This window comes from Neolamprologus brichardi, chromosome 8 (assembly GCF_056152115.1).
Source record: "Neolamprologus brichardi isolate AB-2024 chromosome 8, ASM5615211v1, whole genome shotgun sequence".
Classification (NCBI taxonomy): domain Eukaryota; kingdom Metazoa; phylum Chordata; class Actinopteri; order Cichliformes; family Cichlidae; genus Neolamprologus; species Neolamprologus brichardi.
In genome coordinates, this window is record NC_142111.1 from 12,651,664 (window position 1) to 12,672,268 (window position 20,605).

At 39.2% G+C, this 20,605-nt stretch overlaps 3 protein-coding genes across 3 annotated transcripts; 1 reads left to right on the plus strand and 2 right to left on the minus strand.

The window, feature by feature from the left end:
• Nucleotides 1-722: 722 nt before the first annotated feature.
• On the minus strand, nucleotides 723-8,303 carry ppp1cab (protein phosphatase 1, catalytic subunit, alpha isozyme b). Its single transcript, XM_006805699.3, has 7 exons — nucleotides 7,891-8,303; nucleotides 6,787-6,918; nucleotides 5,929-6,159; nucleotides 4,975-5,079; nucleotides 2,636-2,859; nucleotides 1,747-1,881; nucleotides 723-1,647 (listed from the first exon to the last, which is right to left on the minus strand). Exons 1-7 carry the CDS (start codon nucleotides 7,943-7,945, stop codon nucleotides 1,552-1,554), a joined length of 978 nt encoding a protein of 325 aa, XP_006805762.1. The 5' UTR covers nucleotides 7,946-8,303; the 3' UTR covers nucleotides 723-1,551.
• A 275-nt stretch (nucleotides 8,304-8,578) lies between these two features.
• On the plus strand, nucleotides 8,579-16,325 carry pelo (pelota mRNA surveillance and ribosome rescue factor). The gene is made up of 13 exons (XM_006805698.3): nucleotides 8,579-8,862; nucleotides 9,295-9,387; nucleotides 10,216-10,366; nucleotides 11,324-11,414; nucleotides 12,336-12,499; nucleotides 12,957-13,017; nucleotides 13,407-13,568; nucleotides 13,653-13,699; nucleotides 13,896-13,969; nucleotides 14,056-14,127; nucleotides 14,504-14,578; nucleotides 14,757-14,788; nucleotides 15,831-16,325. Exons 1-13 carry the CDS (start codon nucleotides 8,822-8,824, stop codon nucleotides 15,923-15,925), a joined length of 1,158 nt encoding a protein of 385 aa, XP_006805761.2. The 5' UTR covers nucleotides 8,579-8,821; the 3' UTR covers nucleotides 15,926-16,325.
• Nucleotides 15,679-20,219, minus strand: paqr4b (progestin and adipoQ receptor family member IVb). The gene is made up of 3 exons (XM_006805697.3): nucleotides 19,939-20,219; nucleotides 18,778-18,996; nucleotides 15,679-17,718 (listed from the first exon to the last, which is right to left on the minus strand). Exons 1-3 carry the CDS (start codon nucleotides 20,105-20,107, stop codon nucleotides 17,285-17,287), a joined length of 822 nt encoding a protein of 273 aa, XP_006805760.1. The 5' UTR covers nucleotides 20,108-20,219; the 3' UTR covers nucleotides 15,679-17,284.
• Nucleotides 20,220-20,605: the final 386 nt, after the last annotated feature.

The following is a 20,605-nucleotide window of genomic DNA, read 5'->3' on the forward strand; positions in this document are numbered from 1 at the left end:
TTTTGTTCGTAAATAAAATATTTTAAAAAAAGATATATTCCCCTGGTGTAGATCAAGTACAATAAAGACTCAAAGAATCAACCTTTAGAACAGGTAAATGGAAAAAATTTTAAAGTCTAACAAATATTTTCATATCCATTAATATAAACATTGTTTATCTTGTCTTTTGTATCTCGTGTCCTTTACCCTATTACCTTGTGCCCTCTCTTATTCCCAGTTTGATAGCTATAGCTGGTAATATTTAAATACTTTCACCCTCTGCTGCCTTTACTCTTTAACAACACTTCACATATCTGTTTCAAATTAAAAGCCCTCTAGAATTTCAGTGCACAGAAACCTCTTTTTGGAAAAGACTTTTATTGTGAAACATTTACAGGAACATGTTTAAAAAACAAAACTTGCAACTTTTCTGTGATGAAATGCATTGTCTAAGAGAATCTCCGGGTACAAGTATCTCCCTCTGCCAACCAGTTAGCCCATTACACCAGAGAATAAATAGAATATGACCAGAAAGAAATGAGACTGACAGATGAGTTTATAATCTGTTCATTCTTAATAAAAGGAAAATTCTAATAAGATTTGTTTATACATGCATTTATCATGTTTGAAATTAAAAGTCACCTCCCAATTCATTTAGAGTCTTTAAAATAACCGCCCAAGCAACTAAGAGTACTATTGTATACCGAAGCAGATACGGAAAAACGACTTAGAGACAGTACAGCTCAGATTCTCGCTTTATTGGTCAACTTGATGAAAGACTACAAAACGAATTCACAAAAAATCTTTCAAGTAATCAAATCTGTACAAACCTAAACTGGACTGTTTTTTTATTTGTTTGTTGTTGTTTTTTTGTGTGTGTTTTTTTTTTTTTTTTTTTTTTTTAAACAGCTCTGGCTCATATGAATCTGACGAGTCATATGCACGTGTGTGGGCATGTGTGCAAATGTGCGCTCGCTCTGATAAGGTGACAAACTCCTCCCTGTTCAAGCATATTGTGATCATACTCCAACAGGCAAGACACAGCATGCACACACACGCACACACCTGTGTTTTCGATTTTACAGTACAGAGGACAGGGGAAAAAATAATATATATTTAAAAAAAAAATAAATCCCCCTTCCACAAGTATGTACGTACACACCATCTGCTAATAAGAGCTTGCTGCCAAATTCATTACATCAGCAATCTCCCACCTTCTCCCAAACCCTGTCATTTCAGTCAAGTTACTGTACAGACAATGTGGTTTCAGCCTTTCAGTGGGAAGAGTGGTCAGAGAAAGGGGGGGAGGGGGAGCAGGGATTATAAATCTCTAATATTCTCACACAGAATATACACGTGCACACATGATTTTAATGCTCACCTGCAGACGTTTGTAAGCCTGCACACGCGCACACTCACTCAGACCATCTGTAACATTAAACGTTTTAAGAAGTACAGATAAAAAAGGAAATAAAAGCCCTGGGTATAGGTTTGATTTCTGGCTGTTTGGTGAAAGAAAGGAGAAGAAGAGGTAGAGAGGGCAGGACAAGGGTCAAGGGCAAACTACTGGTGTCATTTCTTAGCTTTCCTAGGTGGAGTGACTGGGCGACCGGAGCCCATGCCCCCGCCCCCACCATAGAACAGCTTCTTATCTGCAGGTTTGAGGATCTGCACAAGGAAAATAAAGAAGAAGAAAAAACCATGAGTGAAAAATGACAACAATCTTTAAGATTAACAAGTTCAATCAGTGATCAGTTTCTAGTTTACCTGGAATGAACACATGAGGGTCTCATCTACACTCATCATAGCGCCGGCATTGTCGAACTCCCCGCAGTAGTTCGGGGCGGAGAACAGAGTCACAAGCTGCCTCTTTGCAAAGAATTCATATCCGTCCTCAACCACCTGAAAAACAAACAGGTTAGCAAACTCTCACACAGCAGAACAATAGACTCTGCTACGGATGATAACACATGACATTATAAATGCCCCGTTACTAGCACAGCTCGACAAATAAGAAAATTACGCTAACACATCTAACTGCTGAACACAAACTGTAGCTTGAGCTCTGATCAAAACTAAGTGATAACTGCAGCCATGTAAGGCCAGCATCAGTGCTGATGGAAACTACTCTAAATATCAACACATTAAAGACATTTGAAGACTAAAATCAAAATTTAGCTGCTGAATCTGGCCTGAAATCCAATTGTGCTTAAATGGTTAAAAGATTTAGCTGCTGTGTCACTGCCACTATCTAAACACTTCCCCCTGCAGCACTTCCACATGACATTTCTTAAAATACACAACAGCATCTGTAAAATTATTGTTTGATAAATGTTGCAGCCTTCCTGTAGCTTCAAGGAAGAGCCGCTTCAATTCTAATAGCTCCTTTACCCACATGACACACACGCCACGTGCACCTCGCCAGATCAAAACAATACCTGGTACCCTGCTGCAACTTCTAATAAAGACCAGACAACCCTCCAGCATCTTTAAAGGCAACCAAGGGTGAAAGAAAAATCCCCAATCAACTCCAAGCAGTTAAACACTTAACTATGAGGCTCAACCAAATCCTGTTAGTTATCAAACCCTTTCACTTGTGTTACTCATTTTTACTACCATGAAACTGAACCATTCAATTACATTTTTTGGTACTGACCTGATGGGCTCGACAAATGAGGTCCATGTCATGTTTGTGGAGGAACTTTGTCACCACATCTGCACCAAAAGTGAAAGAGACACCGCGGTCGTTCTCACCCCAGCCCAGCACATCTTTATCGGGGTCTGCCCACAGCAGGTCGCACAGTAGGCCCTGGTCAGGAACATCAGTGGGACGCATGACCCTTCTCACCTGCTCCATGGACTGGAGGTCTGGAGACAGGCCTGGAAAATATAAATGTCCAAGAATTAAACTTAAGTAGTGGAAAAAAATAAATAAAAATTTAGCATCTGATTTTAGAATTTGTTTTTGTAAAAAATGTTTGCATCCTGAAAAGATTCAAAGAGCAACCATAAAAAGAAAATGAATATCACATGCCGCAAAAACCCAGTGATATTCCTGGCGATAAAGGTAAACTAAGTGCTCAACTTTTAAATCAGAAGTTACAAAAACAGAGGCCGGTCATCCAATGTTAACGTCACCCATATCCCAGCTAACAAGATAGCGCCATCATGCAAGTAGATGGATTGCTTCCTTTTAACAAAAGCCCATCACTGGAATTACAACCCAAAGCCACGACATTCCATGTCATGCATGCATGGTACATGCATGGTAGTTTTGCTCACACCGACTCTTTCAATGCTCAAACACCACCTGAAACATCCTCACAAGATAAAGAACTTGGTTTCTGAAGAAGAAATTTTTAAATGAGTACTTTCTATTGAATAATGTAGGATGTTTTTAATGAATGTAACCGTGGATATCTGACAGAGTGCAAACAGGACATGACTGCCTCTGCTGCAATAATTAGCCTAATTTCTCTTGTGAATAGAGCACAGCTGGCACATCAGTGTCTCCCTACAGGCCCTTTAATACAGAAAGCAGCATACGCTCTGAAAGCCATTCTTTTCTACGGCTTTTGCGGTGGAAAAATTTTTTTGCTGCTGTGTCGACTTAAGACTGGGGAGAGCTTGCATGTGCCACGATGAAACGTACAGAAATGCAGAATGACAGGGAGCGGGGAAATGCAGACCCTATGAAGACCTTGAGTGGCCACAAAAGATTATGCAGTACAAGCAGACTGCAGCGGTTTTTCGCTGGCTGCTCAACTTGGGTGTTAGCGCAGCACACAGCGCTTCCTTACCACTGACTTTGAGGACCTGTTGACAGGTCCTGACAGATTAAGAATTATTTAGTGTCTTTGGTCAAGATGTCTGGATGTTTAAGAAAATAAACTGCAGTAATAACTAAGAACTGTATCATATCATGATAATCATCCATAAGTATATGTTTCATAAAGTTTTAAGAAAATGTCCAGTGTCAGAATGTGTTTAATTTTTTTTTTTTTTTTTTTACATTTTGAACATAAATATGACAGCAAAAAGATTACAAAGAAGTGCTTGAATTAATCAATAACATTTGGTAAATGATTAAATAAAAAAACAAAAAAAACCATCTACCACAGAGAGTGGTAGAAATAAAGTTTTAAAAGACACTGCACACCATCCCAAGATGTACAAAGTTTTTATCCAAAAGCTCTTTGGGAATCATCTTTTTGGTGCAAAAATACTTTGATTAATCCCTTGAGTTAGGTTCTTTTTTTTTAATGCTTGAATGATAAATAGGTTTGTTAAATAAACAACAGTGTTAATAAATAATAATAATTCTGATATTGATCAGGTACAATGACTGGACTGAAATGAGTGAAGAAGAAGCAAGTGTACAAAGAAAAACTTTGAAAGATTGTCAAAGCCTGGAGAACTGTTTCTCAAGACTACTTTATAAAGCACAGGACATCCTGGCTCCTTTAATGCAAAATCTAAAGAAATGAAGGGTGGCTCAAGATCTTTGCACAGTACATGCTTATTACAAAAGGGATTGATGTATTAAATGACAGTCTGTTAAAGCTGTACCCGTTTTTAGCTATATCTGTGTCTACTGATCCAGGAGAAGGAATTACAAACACAGTCACCCCAACCGGTCGCAGCAGATGCCCAACCCTCCCTGAGCCTGGTTCTGCTGGAGGTTTCTTCTTGTTAAAAAGGAGTTTTTCCATCCCACTGTCGCCAAAGTGCTTGCTCATAGGGGGTCATATGATTGTTGGGTTTTTCTCTGTGTCTATTATTGTACGATCTACTGTGCAATATAAACCACCTTGAGGCGACTGTTGTTGTGATTTGGTGCTATATAAATAAAATTTAATTGAATTAGTCTAACAAATTAAGATCCCGCAATACTGCTAGACCATGACCATTATGTTGACAGATACAACAGAGCGGAGTCTAGTCTTTGTGTGTTCACTCTGGATAGAAACCAAATTAACTGTTTGAAGAGGATACCTCCATGGCAACAGAAGATCTTCTCATCAACAATGGCTGCTACAGGCAAACAGTTGAAGCAGTCAGTGAAGGTCTTCCACAGTTTTATGTTGTATCGCCTTTTACCTGTGGGAGGAAATTACAATTACTCGGTCACAATCTCATCATAAGAGCTATAAAATCAGCAGCGCCACTTGTTTCAAGCTGAAAACACATTTTACATAAGCTGAGCTCTAAATAGAACAAAAAGCATGTGACTGAATCCCTGTTCCTACTGCCCGATCATGCTCCTTAGCCTGAAGCCCGGAGTACTGCGTGTTGCCCATGTTTCACCATCAATTTTAAAGGAACTCACAAGGGAATAGATATCTTGTGTACACTGAATCTAAAAATATTTAATTAGTTAATAATCTACAGATAGATTTCAAAGTGTCAGACAAATTTTCTTAATCGCAATTAAAAAAAAAAATAATAAAAAGAAACTGTAACCACCACACCTGTTGCAAGTGCTGATAAACATTACTTGACTAATTACTTGGTGTTTCTTTTGTTTTTTCCTCCTTATGTGTAAATCTGCCCTGTACAGTCTCTTAATTCTTGTTTTTAATGTGTAAATCTGCATCTGCCTGTCACTTTGCTGCTGAAACACTTTCCTATTTTTCCCATTTCTATTCTATTTAGCTTTTGATGTATTAAGATATAGACACATATACATCCATTTCTCTCACCCTACATCTATTTATCTATATTTTATACATTTCTATATATGATAAGTTTGATGTTGTGTACACGCGTTTCCTCTTTTTACAGTTTCGGTATCAACGAACAAAAAAGAAAAACCAAGGTGTCCTCTTGACCACACCGAGGTCTGCTGTGTTTTGGCCTACACTTTTCTATTCAACTGGTAACCACAGAGAGCAGTCGCACAACTTTCCAAATTACTGTCTGTATCTGTGTGCACGTATCATGACTTACACTCGTCGTAGAAGCCGTATATTCTGTTAATAGAGGCGCACTCATGGTTTCCTCTCAGCAGAAAGAAGTTTTCTGGGTATTTGATCTTGTAAGCCAGCAACAGACAGATGGTCTCCAGGGACTGCTTGCCTCTGTCTACGTAGTCCCCCAGGAACAGGTAGTTGCTCTCTGGTGGAAAGCCTCCATATTCAAACAGCCTGAGCAGATCATAGTACTGCCCGTGAACATCACCTGGAGAAACAAGCAGTGTTCGAGTGGAAACAGCAATGTTGTTCAAAGGTGTGATTATCGTGCTCAGTATATGTGCACAACAAAGGCTGAGGGAATTGGATGGAGGTACAACATGACTAGAGACCTTGAAGATTAGCACTTTATACCATGACTGACAAAGTGTTATTTTAAATAAACACTCATTACAGAGTTACCTTATGTGTGTGTTTTGTTATGAGGTTGCATTTAGTACGAGGATGCTTATGATTTCTACTGCAGTACAGTCTGTTCCAGTTCCTGAAACCTGTTCCTTAAACTAACATTCAACGCAGTCAACGTTAAGGTACGGCAGGAAAACTCCAGGGAAACTTGAAGTACAAAACAGAATTGAACCAGTAAGTCAGTAACACTTTATCCCGTGAGTTGTTTATGTGGCAAGATTACAGCCATGAAGAATTAAACACTTTTTTTTAGAGCCAGTCTGTTTTTAATTAACTATAATAACTTAGCATTTGGTGAATACTAGAGCATAGTATGCACATAAGCTGACTCATAATGGTCCAGCACTCTAAGCTTCAACAGCTTGCTATGTTGTTTGACCACCCTCGAGAATTCCCTTGACTCCAAAGAACGCCACTTAAGCCTCACCACAAATCTTGAGGGGCGCCTCAAGTTCAAGCAGGATTGGCTGGCTGAGGAAGATCTCCCGGGATTTGAGGCAAAGACCACGGATTTCATTCTCTGTCAGCTGAACATTTTTGCCAGGTCTGGAGCCTTTCACTGTAAGGGGAAAAAATGAGTCAGAAAACAACAGCAGATTCTTACATGGTTTTTAATGAGAAAGGGGTAAATTATTACAAGTGGCTATTGGGTGATTATTCTCATTTCTCTCTGCATAAATGCAGCTTAAAGTATAATTTGTAGGGCATACTGCCATGGACAGTTGGCTCATTTCATTTTGTGCACACTGCAGCAGTGAATCTGCTATGTTCTTGATTAGAAGCAACGTAATTAGAAAAAGATATCTCAAAATAAAGGAGAACAAATCTGTGGATTACACATTTTACAGTGGTAATCAGAGCACTCGTTTATAATCATAATCTGCAAATGTCACACACTTTTTCGTGAAGAATCTTGTATGGCTCCAAATACAGCCAAACAAAACATAAAGACAAAGACATTTTCAGAGGCATCCAGAGGTCGACCTATATATAGTGAAAAGTGATAGTTAACAAATCAAGACTCAGTAGCACCCTGGATGATTTTACTGGTGTTATGGAGCATTTGCTCTCTGTCCTACAAAACAATAAAAATAAAAATGTGATTACAAGTAACAAAATAAAATGACCTCACCCTGCTAGCATACAGGAGTGACCTTTTAAATTTAACCGTATAATCACTTCAGTGTGTACCCAAACGATGTCTGCACAAGTATAAAATGATGCATATTTCTGCATCATAGTATGTTTCAATGCAAGTTTAACGAGACCAACTCTCACAATACAAGTGGTGCAAATATATAACTGTGTTCAAAAATATATATTCAACCCGTCTCTCTTTTGTATTCAATTTCCGGAGACAACATTCAAACAAATTAAATTTACTGAGCATTTAAGTGCTATGCTTCCTTTGCAAGAAGCGCCGGATGAACTGAACTTGTTTTTACGGCGTTGGCGGCTACCGTTCCCTAGCCGCAGTTGGCTAAAATGGCTACCTCTTTGAATAAATATCGAGCGAAATACTTGGTCTTACCTTCGAGGAGACGCTGTATAATGGAGTCGATGTTCAACTTGTCGGCTTCTGCCATGTTCTGCCCCTGTTCCGGCCGACTTCTAATAACTTCTACGAATTCAAGAGGTACTGGGTATTAACTGGCTGCCGAATTATAGTTACCTGAACTAGTTTAGTGTTAATCGGCTATCGTTAGCCCGCTAGCTAGCTAACCTTGGGGAAGAATCGGCTACCTCAAAATTTGAGGCGAGATTTTGAAATGTTAACGATGTGATGGCTGTCATGTACTTCGGAAATCACATTAATCGACTAATTCCATTTAGGCATCCGAATTTCGTTTAGTCTATTCGTATTTTCTCGACTACGTTATTGTGCGGCAGCTACTAGCGCCATGCCATCGACAAAAAAAGCTGCTGGACGAGCGTTAGCTCAAAGCGGTGTTGAACGGAAGTGGGCTGACCGCTGTCGTGTCCCCATTGGTTAGCTTTAAAAATAGGCGGCGTTTGTGACATCCTATCTACTCCTTGATTGGTTGTTTTCCGTGTCTATCAGCATTTACTTATCTCAAACTATTTTGTAAAAAAAGGGCACTGTTTCTTGATTATGTTACGTTTAGGCTACTGTAAATTAAAGACTTTATGAGTGAAGACAAGGAAAAAGCACATTTTTCGCAATTACTCAAACAGCGTGTTTGTATTCGTTTCGTATTTGTTGCGCAGCAAAAGCTACTCCCACGGAAGTGACCATGATTGGAAGAACAGGCGACGTATTTGGGCGCTGACGCAATGTCCCAGCGCCTGGCAACACGCAGCGAGTGATTCATTGTAAAGTTGGGAGATGGTTTGGCTAATTTGTTATTTCACTAAGAGATAAACATGTCCCTTAGCCGGACAGCTGCTAACCTATATATTTTACACCAATAATTCGGTTTGTATCATACAATCATCCAACCATGAAGTTGCTCCATAAAGATATTGAGAAAGATAATGCCGGGTGAGTGAGCGCTGATAGCTAATGCTAGTAAGCTAACCAGCTTGCTGTGTTGTAGCTGACTGTACATGTGTCAGTGTAGTGAGTTACATTCCCGTGTTCACTCAGAGAATGGGAGAGGTGTGGGTTTTGTATTAATAAGCAAACCGACCATTTTGTCTTAATATGTGTCAAAACAGAACCTTTACTAACATGTTACAACTAATGGTTTAGCTTTAGCTTTACAGACTGAATTGACAAACCACACCTTAGGGAGTAAACCAAACAAACTTGTGTAAATAAATATAGTAATACACACTATGTTCTTTGGAAATTCCTGTGCCATTTTACCACCTTCGCATCTTAAATTGGGAGCATATCTATTTTTAAAAAAATTGTATACCAAAACCACACGAGTGCAGATCTTGTCTTATTGATCACCAACGCTTAATTCAGTCAGGTGACTCTGGTGCCCGAGGAGGCGGAGGATATGTGGCATACCTACAACCTGCTCCAAGTGGGGGACAGCTTAAGAGCCTCGACTATCAGGTAATAATCAATATATTACACAAAGACACAGGTGAAGCCCTGTAATAATGCAGATTTCTTCATTTTTTTTCTTCATTTCATGGGTTTGTAAAATATGCTGGCAAAAGAAGTTAAAGATTAAGTTGCAAAAGAAAGGTTGTGTGTGCAAGACTGCTTTGTAGAAATACTTTAGAAATATATGGTATTCATGTATCCTGATTATTGTATGAATTTTGATATTATCTAATTAAGGTAGATATTAATTAGACCACACGTCCTCCATTATGATAGTAAGTCACTCGGTCAGACTAAGCTAACATTGTCTCAGGATGGTGGTGCATGGCATCAGGCCTCTTGTTTGTAGTATTCCTAGAGTATCGTAATTTATTCAATAAAATATCATATTTAGTCTTCATGTAACAATACAATATCACCATGTCAATTTTTTTCCCCCCACTTATAATCTTTAATAAAAGTTCTAGTTATATCTGCGGTGCAAGTTTCCATTTTTGAGTAATTGTATCGGTATTCCATTCAGTGTTGGTGGGATCATTGTAGTTGATATACCACAATGTTCAAGCAAGCAAACAAACAAACAAAAAAACCACCCACATCCCTCGGGCAGCATTGATGTAGCTGTAACTCAAGTTTATGCCTCTTTGTGACTCAGTGTGTGGAGCGATGCTCTGACACTGGTGTGAAGTTGTGTTTATTATAGTCATTCTGTGTTATTCAAGGATTGTTATAGCTTTCAGCATTACTCTTCTACCTTAGTGTTTTGTTCTGAAAAATACACAGCTCATCATCTGTGCAGCAACTAAAGCTTCGGCTTCTGTCCTTTTCCCACAGAAAGGTGCAGACCGAGTCCCCTACAGGAAGCGTGGGCAGCTCGAGAGTCCGAACTACTCTGACGTTGTGTGTGGAGACTATCGACTTCGACACCCAGGCCTGCCAGCTGAGAGTAAAGGGAACTAACATAGAGGAGAACCAATATGTCAAGGTCTGAGATTTATAAACACTCTGGTAAATGGGCTGGGTGAAATATTTACTATTTTTATTTTCTGTTTCCTATATGAACCTGTCTTAAATTAAAAAAAAAGGCACTTGCCCTCCGTCTGTGGACAATACAACAACATCATTGGCACCTTTTACATATTCTGCACATTGTAGAGAAGAATAGTAGGATCAGCTGGCTAGCAATAGCAGGAGTCAATGCAGCCTTTGGAAAATGGTTTAGACCAGACTCCATACTTATTTTCCAGCATCTGTGAAGACTGGTTGTTCCACTGTGTCAGTGGGGTTATGTCAGGACTGACATAAAAAGCATCGTCTGTCTTTTATTATAAGTGACTCCAAAATGTCTGGAGATGTCTGGAGCCTTGATCTCCTCCATACCTGCTTCATGCCCTGGAGGTCGGGGCTATGGCTCCCCACACCCTCTAGCAGATCATTACATGAAGGAACCTTTTAAATACAAGCGCGCTCATTCTCACAGGTGTCCACACAGGTGCTCACAGACACAAACTACACCCTTTTTGTCTCCTACCTCAAAGAACACTGTGCGCTGTAAATCATACGTGCTGCATAATAATATTCAATATTTAATATTTACTGCTATATAGACAGAGTATCGCAGTGGTGTTGTGTTTATTATATTGCTGCTTTTGTTTGCTTGTTTTCTCTTTTTTTTTCTCTCAACAGGTGATCCAGATAATATATATAGAATTTTTTTTTTTTTGTCTGTTTACTTTTCACCAAGAAAGCTCCCCCATCAACAGCTGTCTCAAGAACCAATGTTTCTGTCTTTTACGGTCTCTGATTTTATGACTTTGTCATGTTGCACAAAAGCAGAAATTAACCGATTTAATCTGACGTACCACCCAACCCTGGGATGCAGGCTAACTTGTGTTTGAAATGAAAAGTAGTTGTGATTGTGTTGTATTTTTTTGCTCTTCAGATGGGGGCTTATCACACTATTGAGCTTGAGCTCAACAGGAAATTCACTCTGGCTAAAAAGAACTGGGACAGCGTCGTGCTGGATAGAATTGGTAAGCAGATGCTACCTCAGTACTCCGACCACCAAAACAACTATAAACAGTTTACTGCTATGTCTGACTGTCAGTTATTTTAAAGCATGTACTTCCTACTACAAGTAATCACAAAGACTCTTAAGCTGTATATAAATACATACATACATACATACATACATATAAGTAATATATAAAGTAAGATCTTACTTACCTTTCTTAAAATCTTTCAAAATCTTGTTTTCTGATGAAGATTTCTGCCCCTCCTTGAGCCTGGTTCTGCTGGAGATTTCTTCCTGTTAAAAGGGAGTTTTTCCTTCCAACTGTCACCAAGTCCTTGTTCATAGGGGGTTATCTGATTTTGGGGGTTTTCTCTCTAATATTGAAGGGTCTTAACCTTACAACATAAAGGCGACAGTTGTTGTGATTTGACACTAAATAAATAAAATTGAACTGATTATAGTAAATAGAAATTTCTTGGCTTTGGTAACTGTTCTCAAAATTTCTGCAGCTGTTCGGCTAGTTTTCTCATTTTATTCAGATTTGTTCAAATTCAACAGGCTGTCAACAGTTCTCTTATAAGATATACTTTTAGTTAATCGTTAATAGTGTAGGGGTTTACACATTCACGCAACAAGGGTCCACAGTTCGATCTCAGCAGGCGAATAAAAGATCAGCTCAAAGTAGCTTTTACTATTTTTATATCAACCTTTTTTATTCTTGAAATAAACAGTCATAAACAAAACAAAGACCTTCTCTTTTTAAAATTCTGGTCAAGCAGTGAAAGCTTTTTCCAGATGGCAAAAATTGTAAGCCGAGTGAATAAAATCACCGAACACTTTATTGGGAAAACCACCGTAGAAGATGTTGGAAATTTTGTCAATTACGTTTTAAATATAACTTCTTCTTTTTGTTTCCATTATATCATTGTCTACGTTTTAGATCAGGCATGTGACCCGACCCAGAGGGCAGATGTGGCTGCTGTGGTAATGCAGGAAGGCCTGGCCAACCTGGTGCTCGTGACACCTGCCATGACGCTGCTTCGTGCAAAAGTGGAAGTCACCATTCCCCGTAAGAGAAAAGGAAGCTGCACACAGCACGACAAGGTAAAAGCGATTTATAGGCGACTGATCAGCTGTTAGCGAATCGGGAGCTCTAAAAGCAAGCAAACGGGAATGAAGTGACGTTTTGAAAAGGGCACAGTGCCAAATCTGAATATGAAGATACAGCTAAAATGTACACAGTGTGCCAACCCAATTATAATTTTCATATTGCGTGAGTGTTTTGGTGTAGATGTCATGGGAGTTAAGAGCTTACTGACTAAAACAAAGTAGGCAGATATACATATTCAAATATATTTAAATGTTTTTAAATGGGATTGAGTGGAGTTCAAGTGGATTACATTTCTCTTAAGCCTCAGGAAGTCAACCTCAGTTTTTTTGTTTGTTTTCTGTGATATTTCTGTGATAGTGTAACAAAATATTTGGTTGTCCCCTTTCTTTGGGGATGTAACACTGAGTGTTTTTCATCCTGTGTGCTTACTGTCAAAGTGTCTGTTTGCAGGGACTGGAGAGGTTTTATGAAGCTGTGATGCAAGCCATTCTCCGTCACATCAATTTTGATGGTAAGGCTGTTGTGTGCGCGTAGACACTTCTGCCTTTTTTTTTTAAACTTATTGTAACAGTTCCAGTTTAATATTTGCTGTGAAGCTTTCATTCATGGTGATGTGCATCATTGTGTTTTGTTCCTGATACTGTTTATTAATGTTATAACTTAAGAAGACTTTTCACTCTCACTGGATATTTTTCAGTGGGATCATACATGTTTTAGAGTAGTAACCTCTATTTTCCTGTAAACATAATACCTTTTATTAAATTGCTTCTGTGTTTTACTACATATATAAATCCAGGCAGATGTGGATGTAAACTGCTGGTTCAGGTGGTTTCTCTTTACAGAAGATATCATTTAAAAAGAGTTGAGATTTAGATTTTTTTCTTTCTTACTTTCTACCAGTTGTGAAGTGCATCCTGGTGGCCAGCCCAGGCTATGTGAAGGACCAGTTTACGACCTACCTCTTTAATGAGGCGGTACGGCAGGACAACAAGATCCTGCAGGAGAATCGGCCCAAATTCATGCTGGTCCACTCATCGTCAGGTCATAAGTACTCACTCAAAGGTAGGAGCTGCTGCCACTTGACAGCGAAATTAAATTGATCTCATCATAAGGTGCAAACTCACTGAGACAACTGTTGTTTTGCAGAAGTCCTTTCTGACCCCACTGTGACAAATAGGCTGTCTGATACGAAGGTGACTATGCATCCTGTGATTTAAGAGTTTGTGCATATTTGTGCATGTGATTGCTAAACTGTGCACACAGCTTTTTAAACTCTGAGCAAAAAAACACATTTTTATTATAAATTGTATTAATCTGTGTGGAATTATGAATTTTTTTCACTGGAGACATAAATAATTTTGACCTGTTGTTTTGTATCTTGCTCCTCAGGCAGCCGGAGAGGTGAAAGCCCTGGAGGACTTCTATAAAATGCTGCAGCATGAGCCTGACCGAGCCTTCTACGGGTGCGTGCTTGATGATGGAATGTAACACTTAACTTATATCGTTAACACTGATTATAAACAACCTGCATATCTTTGCATCATCACAGCCTCACTCATGTGGAGAAAGCTGCTGAGGCCCTCGCTGTCGACACCTTGTTGGTAAGCGACAAGTTGTTCAGGTAGGTGTGCATGAGGGATGCTTTTGACAGGCAGTGTTATTCTGCCTCGTTGCTGCTGTTGTTTATGTGTAACATGTTCACTAACATACTGATGAGTAAGTTCAAAGAACTTTTCCTTTCTGTGTTTTTATTTTTGTCATATCAATATAACGTTACTAGGGTGGATGCACATACTGAACACAGCCAGGATCAAATAATGACGTCAGCATATGTACATGTATACGCTCCGAGCAGTCAGTCTTTAGACTGCTCTTCTTTAAACACTTGATTTATGACAGCTTTCCGGGACGTCTATGTTATAAAAAAAAAGAGGATATAAAATCGTCATTACGGGCCCACAGTTCTGCCAGTTTCAATGCTTAATTTGTTTTGTCAGGCATCAGGATATCCCCACCAGGAGTCGCTACGTTCGCTTGGTGGACAATGTGAGAGACAATGGTGGCACTGTCAGGTAACTTTGTAAATACTATGTTTGTAGACTTAAAAACTGATTTTTTGTTATGTACTATATGTGTCATTTTGTTAAAAGTAGAAATGCAGGCTCCTGTAGATTTACATGCTGGCTAGAACATGTTTAAAGTACTTTGGAAAACATCAGGCTAATGACTTTTTCTCTCTTTTCCATGCAGAATATTCTCAAGCCTTCACGTTTCGGGTGAACGTAAGTTATTGCTCCCTTCCTGTAGTTGAAGTTAACTCTTTAGCTCTCTCAGGCTCTAAGGAGCTGTCGTTTTTCAACTTGATGTCCTGTCACGTTTGTTTTCAATGCGTAAAAAAATCCCCCATAGATTCCCATTACTATCACTATAGCCACAGTACTGATACCAACAGTGCCATCCTTACTTCCTCAATTTGACAAGTGACTTCCCACAGTCCTGTCCCTCGCTAAAAGCTGAAGTAGTTGAAGTTCATGAACCTGAACAAGACTTTAGGAAAACTGAGAGGACATCGTTCAACAGCACTAAAGTATTGAACTGCTGTCATTACGTTAACATTAGTCGGTTAACTGTTAGCAATTACTTGAGCCTACGGGTGACAATCTGGTCTTCTTCTATTGCTGGTCCCAGATCTGGATATATTGGAGGGTTGGGTCACAACCTAAAAATGCTCTTGTTGTTCATATGTGAACCTTACAGTTGATGTTAATATACAGTTTTTGAACTACATCAGGCAACTTCTAAAAAATGCCTCTTAACTTTTTTAGCATTTTCTTCTGGATTTGATTTCTCATGAACATTTGCAATGGATTGCGTAGGATTTTTTTTAATCTGATACCATCATGGTTTAAATCCATGTCTGCTAATTTGTTTTCCTCTTCTGCACTGGTTTTGTTGATGTATAGCTACATCACTTAAGCCTCAAAAAAACTGTATCTGGCCTGTATGGTCATCCCTGTCGGAGCACCACTGAAACTCTCTGCACTTTTTTTCTGCAGGGTTTGTTACTTAACATGAAATCACTAATAAGAGTAAAATAATGAAAAATAAAGTGTAGGATTAATTTACTGCTGTCAGTTGGACTCAGTGAATTGATGACGCCACACACATAAAGTGATAATCTCACTCTTTATTGATGTCTTACTCAAATAAGAAGTCAAGAATTTGTGCTACAACTTCACCGATTGCATTTTTATAATTAAATATAAAGCCAGTCCACAGTACCGGATGTGTCACCTTTTGATTTATTCTGGACTGTCTCACCAGAACTGACTCAGCTGAGCGGGGTGGCTGCCATGTTGCGGTTTCCCATCGCCGACCTTTCAGACGCCGAGGACAACAGTAGCTCAGATGAAGACTGATCCACACAAACACCCCAGACTTCTCCCGATACCCGCCCTCAGTTTTGCAGATAAACATGGGAATGTTCAATGTGTTATGAAACAAGTTGTGAGAAATTCCACCCCTGTAACAGCCACATCTTTTCCAAATCAAATTAACATGTCTGATTTTCTAAAGTGGCCATAAATTCACTTAATTTTGATGCAGTTTTGATGGTTATTAAGCTAAAGACAGAAAATCCTCAATTCACAAGAAGGGCAGTAAGATGAATCTAACATTTTTTTTGCCAAGTCACAAAAACCCATTCATTTTAAATGATAGCAATAGCAAAATCAGTGACTTCTTGAGTCAAGTGTACATACAATATATCTTTCTTGCAATTAAACAGCAGAAGCATGCAACTACTCCTGTCGTTTATCACCATTCATGGGTTAAATACAGATTGGACCAAGATATAAAAATAGATATTTTCTTTCTCACAGTTATTTTTTTCTTTCATTTAAAAAACTATTTAAGGGCATTATACCCCAAACTACTGCATATCGACCTCTATAAATCAAGTATGTTCAGGATTTTCAATTAGATACAATGATGTGATTTACAGTTAGAACACTGTAGGTTCCTCTTATTCTTCTTTGGCAAAATGTCAAATTATGAACTTCCCCTGTGAAGAATTTCAGCAGCTCGGACTAAAGTGCATTTTTTTAAATGTAACTTTAAGAAAAAAACATAATTTGCTTCTGTATATTAACTTCATATTTATTGACTTTCCCTTTTAATTTAGCTTTTTATGTAAATGTTACATTTAAGAATAGGGTTTTATTATTTTTAGGGTATTATTATTCTTATTTTATACACATCAGTATTTAATTGTCAGATTTATTGAAGCACTTCTGCTTCATTATCTGAATAAGGGGCTGTGATTAAATAAGTGTGAAGGTAACTTCTAACTAAAGCTAGCTACTTTAGATAGGCTAGCTAAGTTAGCTAACGTAGTTACGTTAGCTAGAGTGGGGTTATCTAAAGCTAGCTAAACTAGTTAGCTAGAAAATTAAATAAATTGATAAGTTAGGTAATTAGAGAAATTATACATTGAAAATTAAATGGGAAGGTAAATAAATGGGGGAATACAAATGTAAATATGGAAATAAATCAAAACATTTATTTTTATATCAGATTTTATAAACGTATTAATGGCTATATTAATTTACAGTAGTTATTTTTGGGCAGTTAATGGCATATTTCTTTAATATTTTAATATATATATCTATAGAGTATTGATTTTGGCAGTTTCGGCCTCCATATACTCCTCCCTCACTGAATGCTAAATTCAAGTGTAGCCTTGACTACAAGCATGCGTGAACTAGCTGCACTTGGCATCACTCAGCAGGACACTGGTAGCTCTTAATCCAGGCTAAATCCTCCAGTGTGCCCCAGTGTAGGTAGATAATTGAACAGATAACCATGACATGCATTATCTGGTGGCTGTTGCCCCAGTTGTCAAACAATCCTGGCCTGAAGCGCTCAGGGATCTGGACAATGTTGACAAGCCCTCCCAGTAAAGCTAGACAGTCCATGATGACAAAGAGACGCAGGGAATTTGGGCTTCCTACCCCGCTGCCATAAACCCGAAACAGGAAGAGGCTGAAACGGAACAAGGCCTGCCAGACAAACGATCGCAGGCGCCGGACGTTAGTGCGGGCAGTGGTGGCACAGTAGATCCCGTGGGCTGACAGGAGGATATAGACCAGCAAGGCAGTCTGTTGCACGATTGGGTAGCAGAGGAGGGTGATATAAATGATAGGAATTGCCCCTGGAGAGATAATGCAAGGTTGCTGTTACTGGCATTGTTGTCAGCATGGTTATTTTTAGTCAACACTAAAAATTGTTTGATATCTTGTTATTTTTGCTGCTGTTTTTCAGAAGCAAATGTTAACCATTAGGTCGAACTAAAGGAAAAAATCAGGAGTGATCCAGGGTTCCTCTGAAAAACACAAACTTTATGGCAATCAGTCTGATATTTATTGAGGTCTAGCCTTAAAGTTGTGGATAATCCCATGCAATGTTAAATGAGGGCTTGAGGCTTGACTTTGACTTTTGGTAGGCTTGAACTATCTTTGCAAAAGACTTTACATGAGACTTTTAGGCTTATTGACCGACTTAAGTGATTCTGGGAGGAATTGTTTAATGTTTAATATCTTTAATCTGCCTGAAGACTTAATTGGTTGTTTTTAAGACCACCACAGTATTTTGTCCATTCTTATTCACGTTCACACTCCTGTCAGAGCTTTGAGGTCTGCTAATCAGACAACCTCAATACTCCGACATCTAGACTAAAGGGTTAAAAACTCGGTCATTGGTGGGACTACTGCTAGAGAGAGTTGCTACTCCACATTAAAAGAGACCAGTTGATTTGGTTCAGGTATCTGACTAGCATGCCTCCTGGGGACTTCCTTGGTGAAGTGATTCAGGTATGTCCCACTGTGAGGAAGCTCTGACGCTGACCAGGAAAGATTATCTCTTAGTTGGCTTAGGGAATGCCCTGGTGTCTCCCAAGAAGAACTGGAGAAGGTGGGTATCTACTAACACTGGTACCCCTGCAACCTGGACCCAGATAAGAATTAGAAGATGTATGGATAGATTTTTAAAGAAAAAAAATGTGGATGCAGGGGCACCCCTGAATTGTATCAAAACCATAGTATTCAGCATTTCTAAAATTTTTGTTGTAACTTATCAATGCTTGTTAATGGCTTGAATTCCAGAAACTTAAAATTTGTATACATCTTAGTTATGACCAGTAAGCCCCTCTGGTCCCGGTCTTAGCATCAGGAGCAATCTCTGCGGTTACATTTACTTTCTTTCATCAACCTACCGAGGGTGTTAACTAGGCAGACGCCGACCATGTCCAGGGAGAGCAGCGTGTCGTACACGTGTTCTCCTCCCACGTGGTTCATGAACAAATGGTAGACCACTGATCCCATGGTGGGACAGAGGCAGGCCAGATAGTGGACAACACATATCCAGATGCTGTCCACCTCCTTCCAGGGGATACTAAAAGGTAGCAGCACCAAGAAAAGGAAGAAAGGAATTCCTGAAATGACAGGAAGATGGAAAAAGAACATCATTATTTTTCTGAAATCTGCAGAATATAAAAATAATTTGAGTATTTTGAGGTATGTGCCACTGCTGTAGGTTAGTGTCAGCTTAATTTATAGTGGCATTTTAAACACAGTACCTTAGTGCAACACATAGAAGTACCGCCTGTTGCAGAACAATATGAGGAATTCAATGGACCGAAATGGTTCCTCTGTCTAATTGTAATTTTTACTAGAAATGAGTAGTTGGTTCATACATAGAGAAGCTCGAGCAGCACTCTAATGCTAATACGCTTCACTTCCCCTTAGTAAGAGTGTTAGGCTTAATGAACTTATGGGATAGCCATGTTGAAAATGGGGCAAGAAGACGACAAGGCCTACTGAAGTTCAAGGCTATGAAGTTTCTAGTTTGTGCACGGACCAATTTCCCTTTTTTGATGTTTTTTCCATGACTAAGCCAGCCTTGAAAAGTTTCACATTAAAACCAGAAGTTTTAAAGATTTCTTAACACATATCTTATTCTACAGCAGCTCAGAATCTGTGCAAAGTTGTCTTTGGATGCTTCACTCAAGATCCGTATGGGCATTTACAGATCAGAGGTGTCGGTCACCTTCAACGGCCCAGTTAACCAGTGGACACTGTCAGGGCTCTGATTCCCAGGGCAGATTACAGCTAATACCCCATATCCTCATTACCCATCCTTATCAAGTGTGTTTGTATCTGGCCATAAGTGAGAGTTGACATGCGTGACCTGTTTAGTTTGCGGGTTAATACGATTCAAGGTGAGAGAAACTTGCTTTGCGTATAAAGTGTAAAAATATATTTCAATAATGATTCAGGTATAGTAAGAACGGCAGCAATGGCATTTTCTTATTAAGTCCAGAATAAAGTTTAGGCATGTATACACCAGTTGAAAGAAGCATAACTGCTGGACTTACCGTGTGTGTAGATGTTCCCCAGCTCATTGTGCATGTAGAAGAGGCTCCTGACGCACTCTTCAGCTGTGGACACCGGCCGGTAACCCGTCAGGACATATTTGTTGAACTGAAGGTAAGCAGGAGTCTTTGCAAAGTCCAAGAGCCGCGGTCCTTTGTAAAGCACCATCATAACTTCCTGTAGCCAGTGCCCTCACGTTTAGCTTCCTCACCATTTAGATCATAAAAAGGGCGCACTCGGGACTCCCGGCCTGGTCTTGACCACGACCAGCCGGAAACTCTGGTCCTCAAAACCCATCATTGGACAGGTATAAGTCCATGCAAGCAACCTGTTGAGCTGGCTAAGTGGCATGATTTTGGACCAATCAGCGCACAGCCTTTATTCCTAAGCTGGGTAATCCCCCAGAAAAAGCCATGTGCACTTCTGCAGCTGCTCCTCCCTTGTAACTGACTCACACCTAACCAGCTTCATGGTTTACGTAACGCACTTTAACAAAACAGAAGTACTTCCCTTATGTACAGTAATACATGTATGCTTCTGTCACTCACGTTTGCCTACAACTGCACCAGGCTCAAGGATTACAAATCCTTACTGGGCGGTTGTTTTCTTCGTGACTCTTACTTAACCAGCACTGACAATTCCTTATTGTGTCCACTTATTATTTGAAAA

Excerpts from the sequence above, each read along its gene's own strand:
- ppp1cab (XM_006805699.3), bottom strand. The coding sequence starts at position 7,945 with ATGGCAGAAGCCGACAAGTTGAACATCGACTCCATTATACAGCGTCTC. Across the intron at positions 1,882-2,635 it reads TCATTTGTCGAGCCCATCAG|GTGGTTGAGGACGGATATGA; the intron begins GTCAGTACCAAA and ends TTTGTTTTTCAG. Across the intron at positions 1,648-1,746 it reads CCCTCATGTGTTCATTCCAG|ATCCTCAAACCTGCAGATAA; the intron begins GTAAACTAGAAA and ends TTCCTTGTGCAG.
- pelo (XM_006805698.3), top strand. The coding sequence starts at position 8,822 with ATGAAGTTGCTCCATAAAGATATTGAGAAAGATAATGCCGG. Across the intron at positions 12,500-12,956 it reads GCTGCACACAGCACGACAAG|GGACTGGAGAGGTTTTATGA; the intron begins GTAAAAGCGATT and ends GTCTGTTTGCAG. Across the intron at positions 13,970-14,055 it reads CCTGACCGAGCCTTCTACGG|CCTCACTCATGTGGAGAAAG; the intron begins GTGCGTGCTTGA and ends GCATCATCACAG.
- paqr4b (XM_006805697.3), bottom strand. The coding sequence starts at position 20,107 with ATGATGGTGCTTTACAAAGGACCGCGGCTCTTGGACTTTGCAAAGACT. Across the intron at positions 18,997-19,938 it reads GGGGAACATCTACACACACG|GAATTCCTTTCTTCCTTTTC; the intron begins GTAAGTCCAGCA and ends CTGTCATTTCAG. Across the intron at positions 17,719-18,777 it reads CTGCCTAGTTAACACCCTCG|GGGCAATTCCTATCATTTAT; the intron begins GTAGGTTGATGA and ends TTATCTCTCCAG.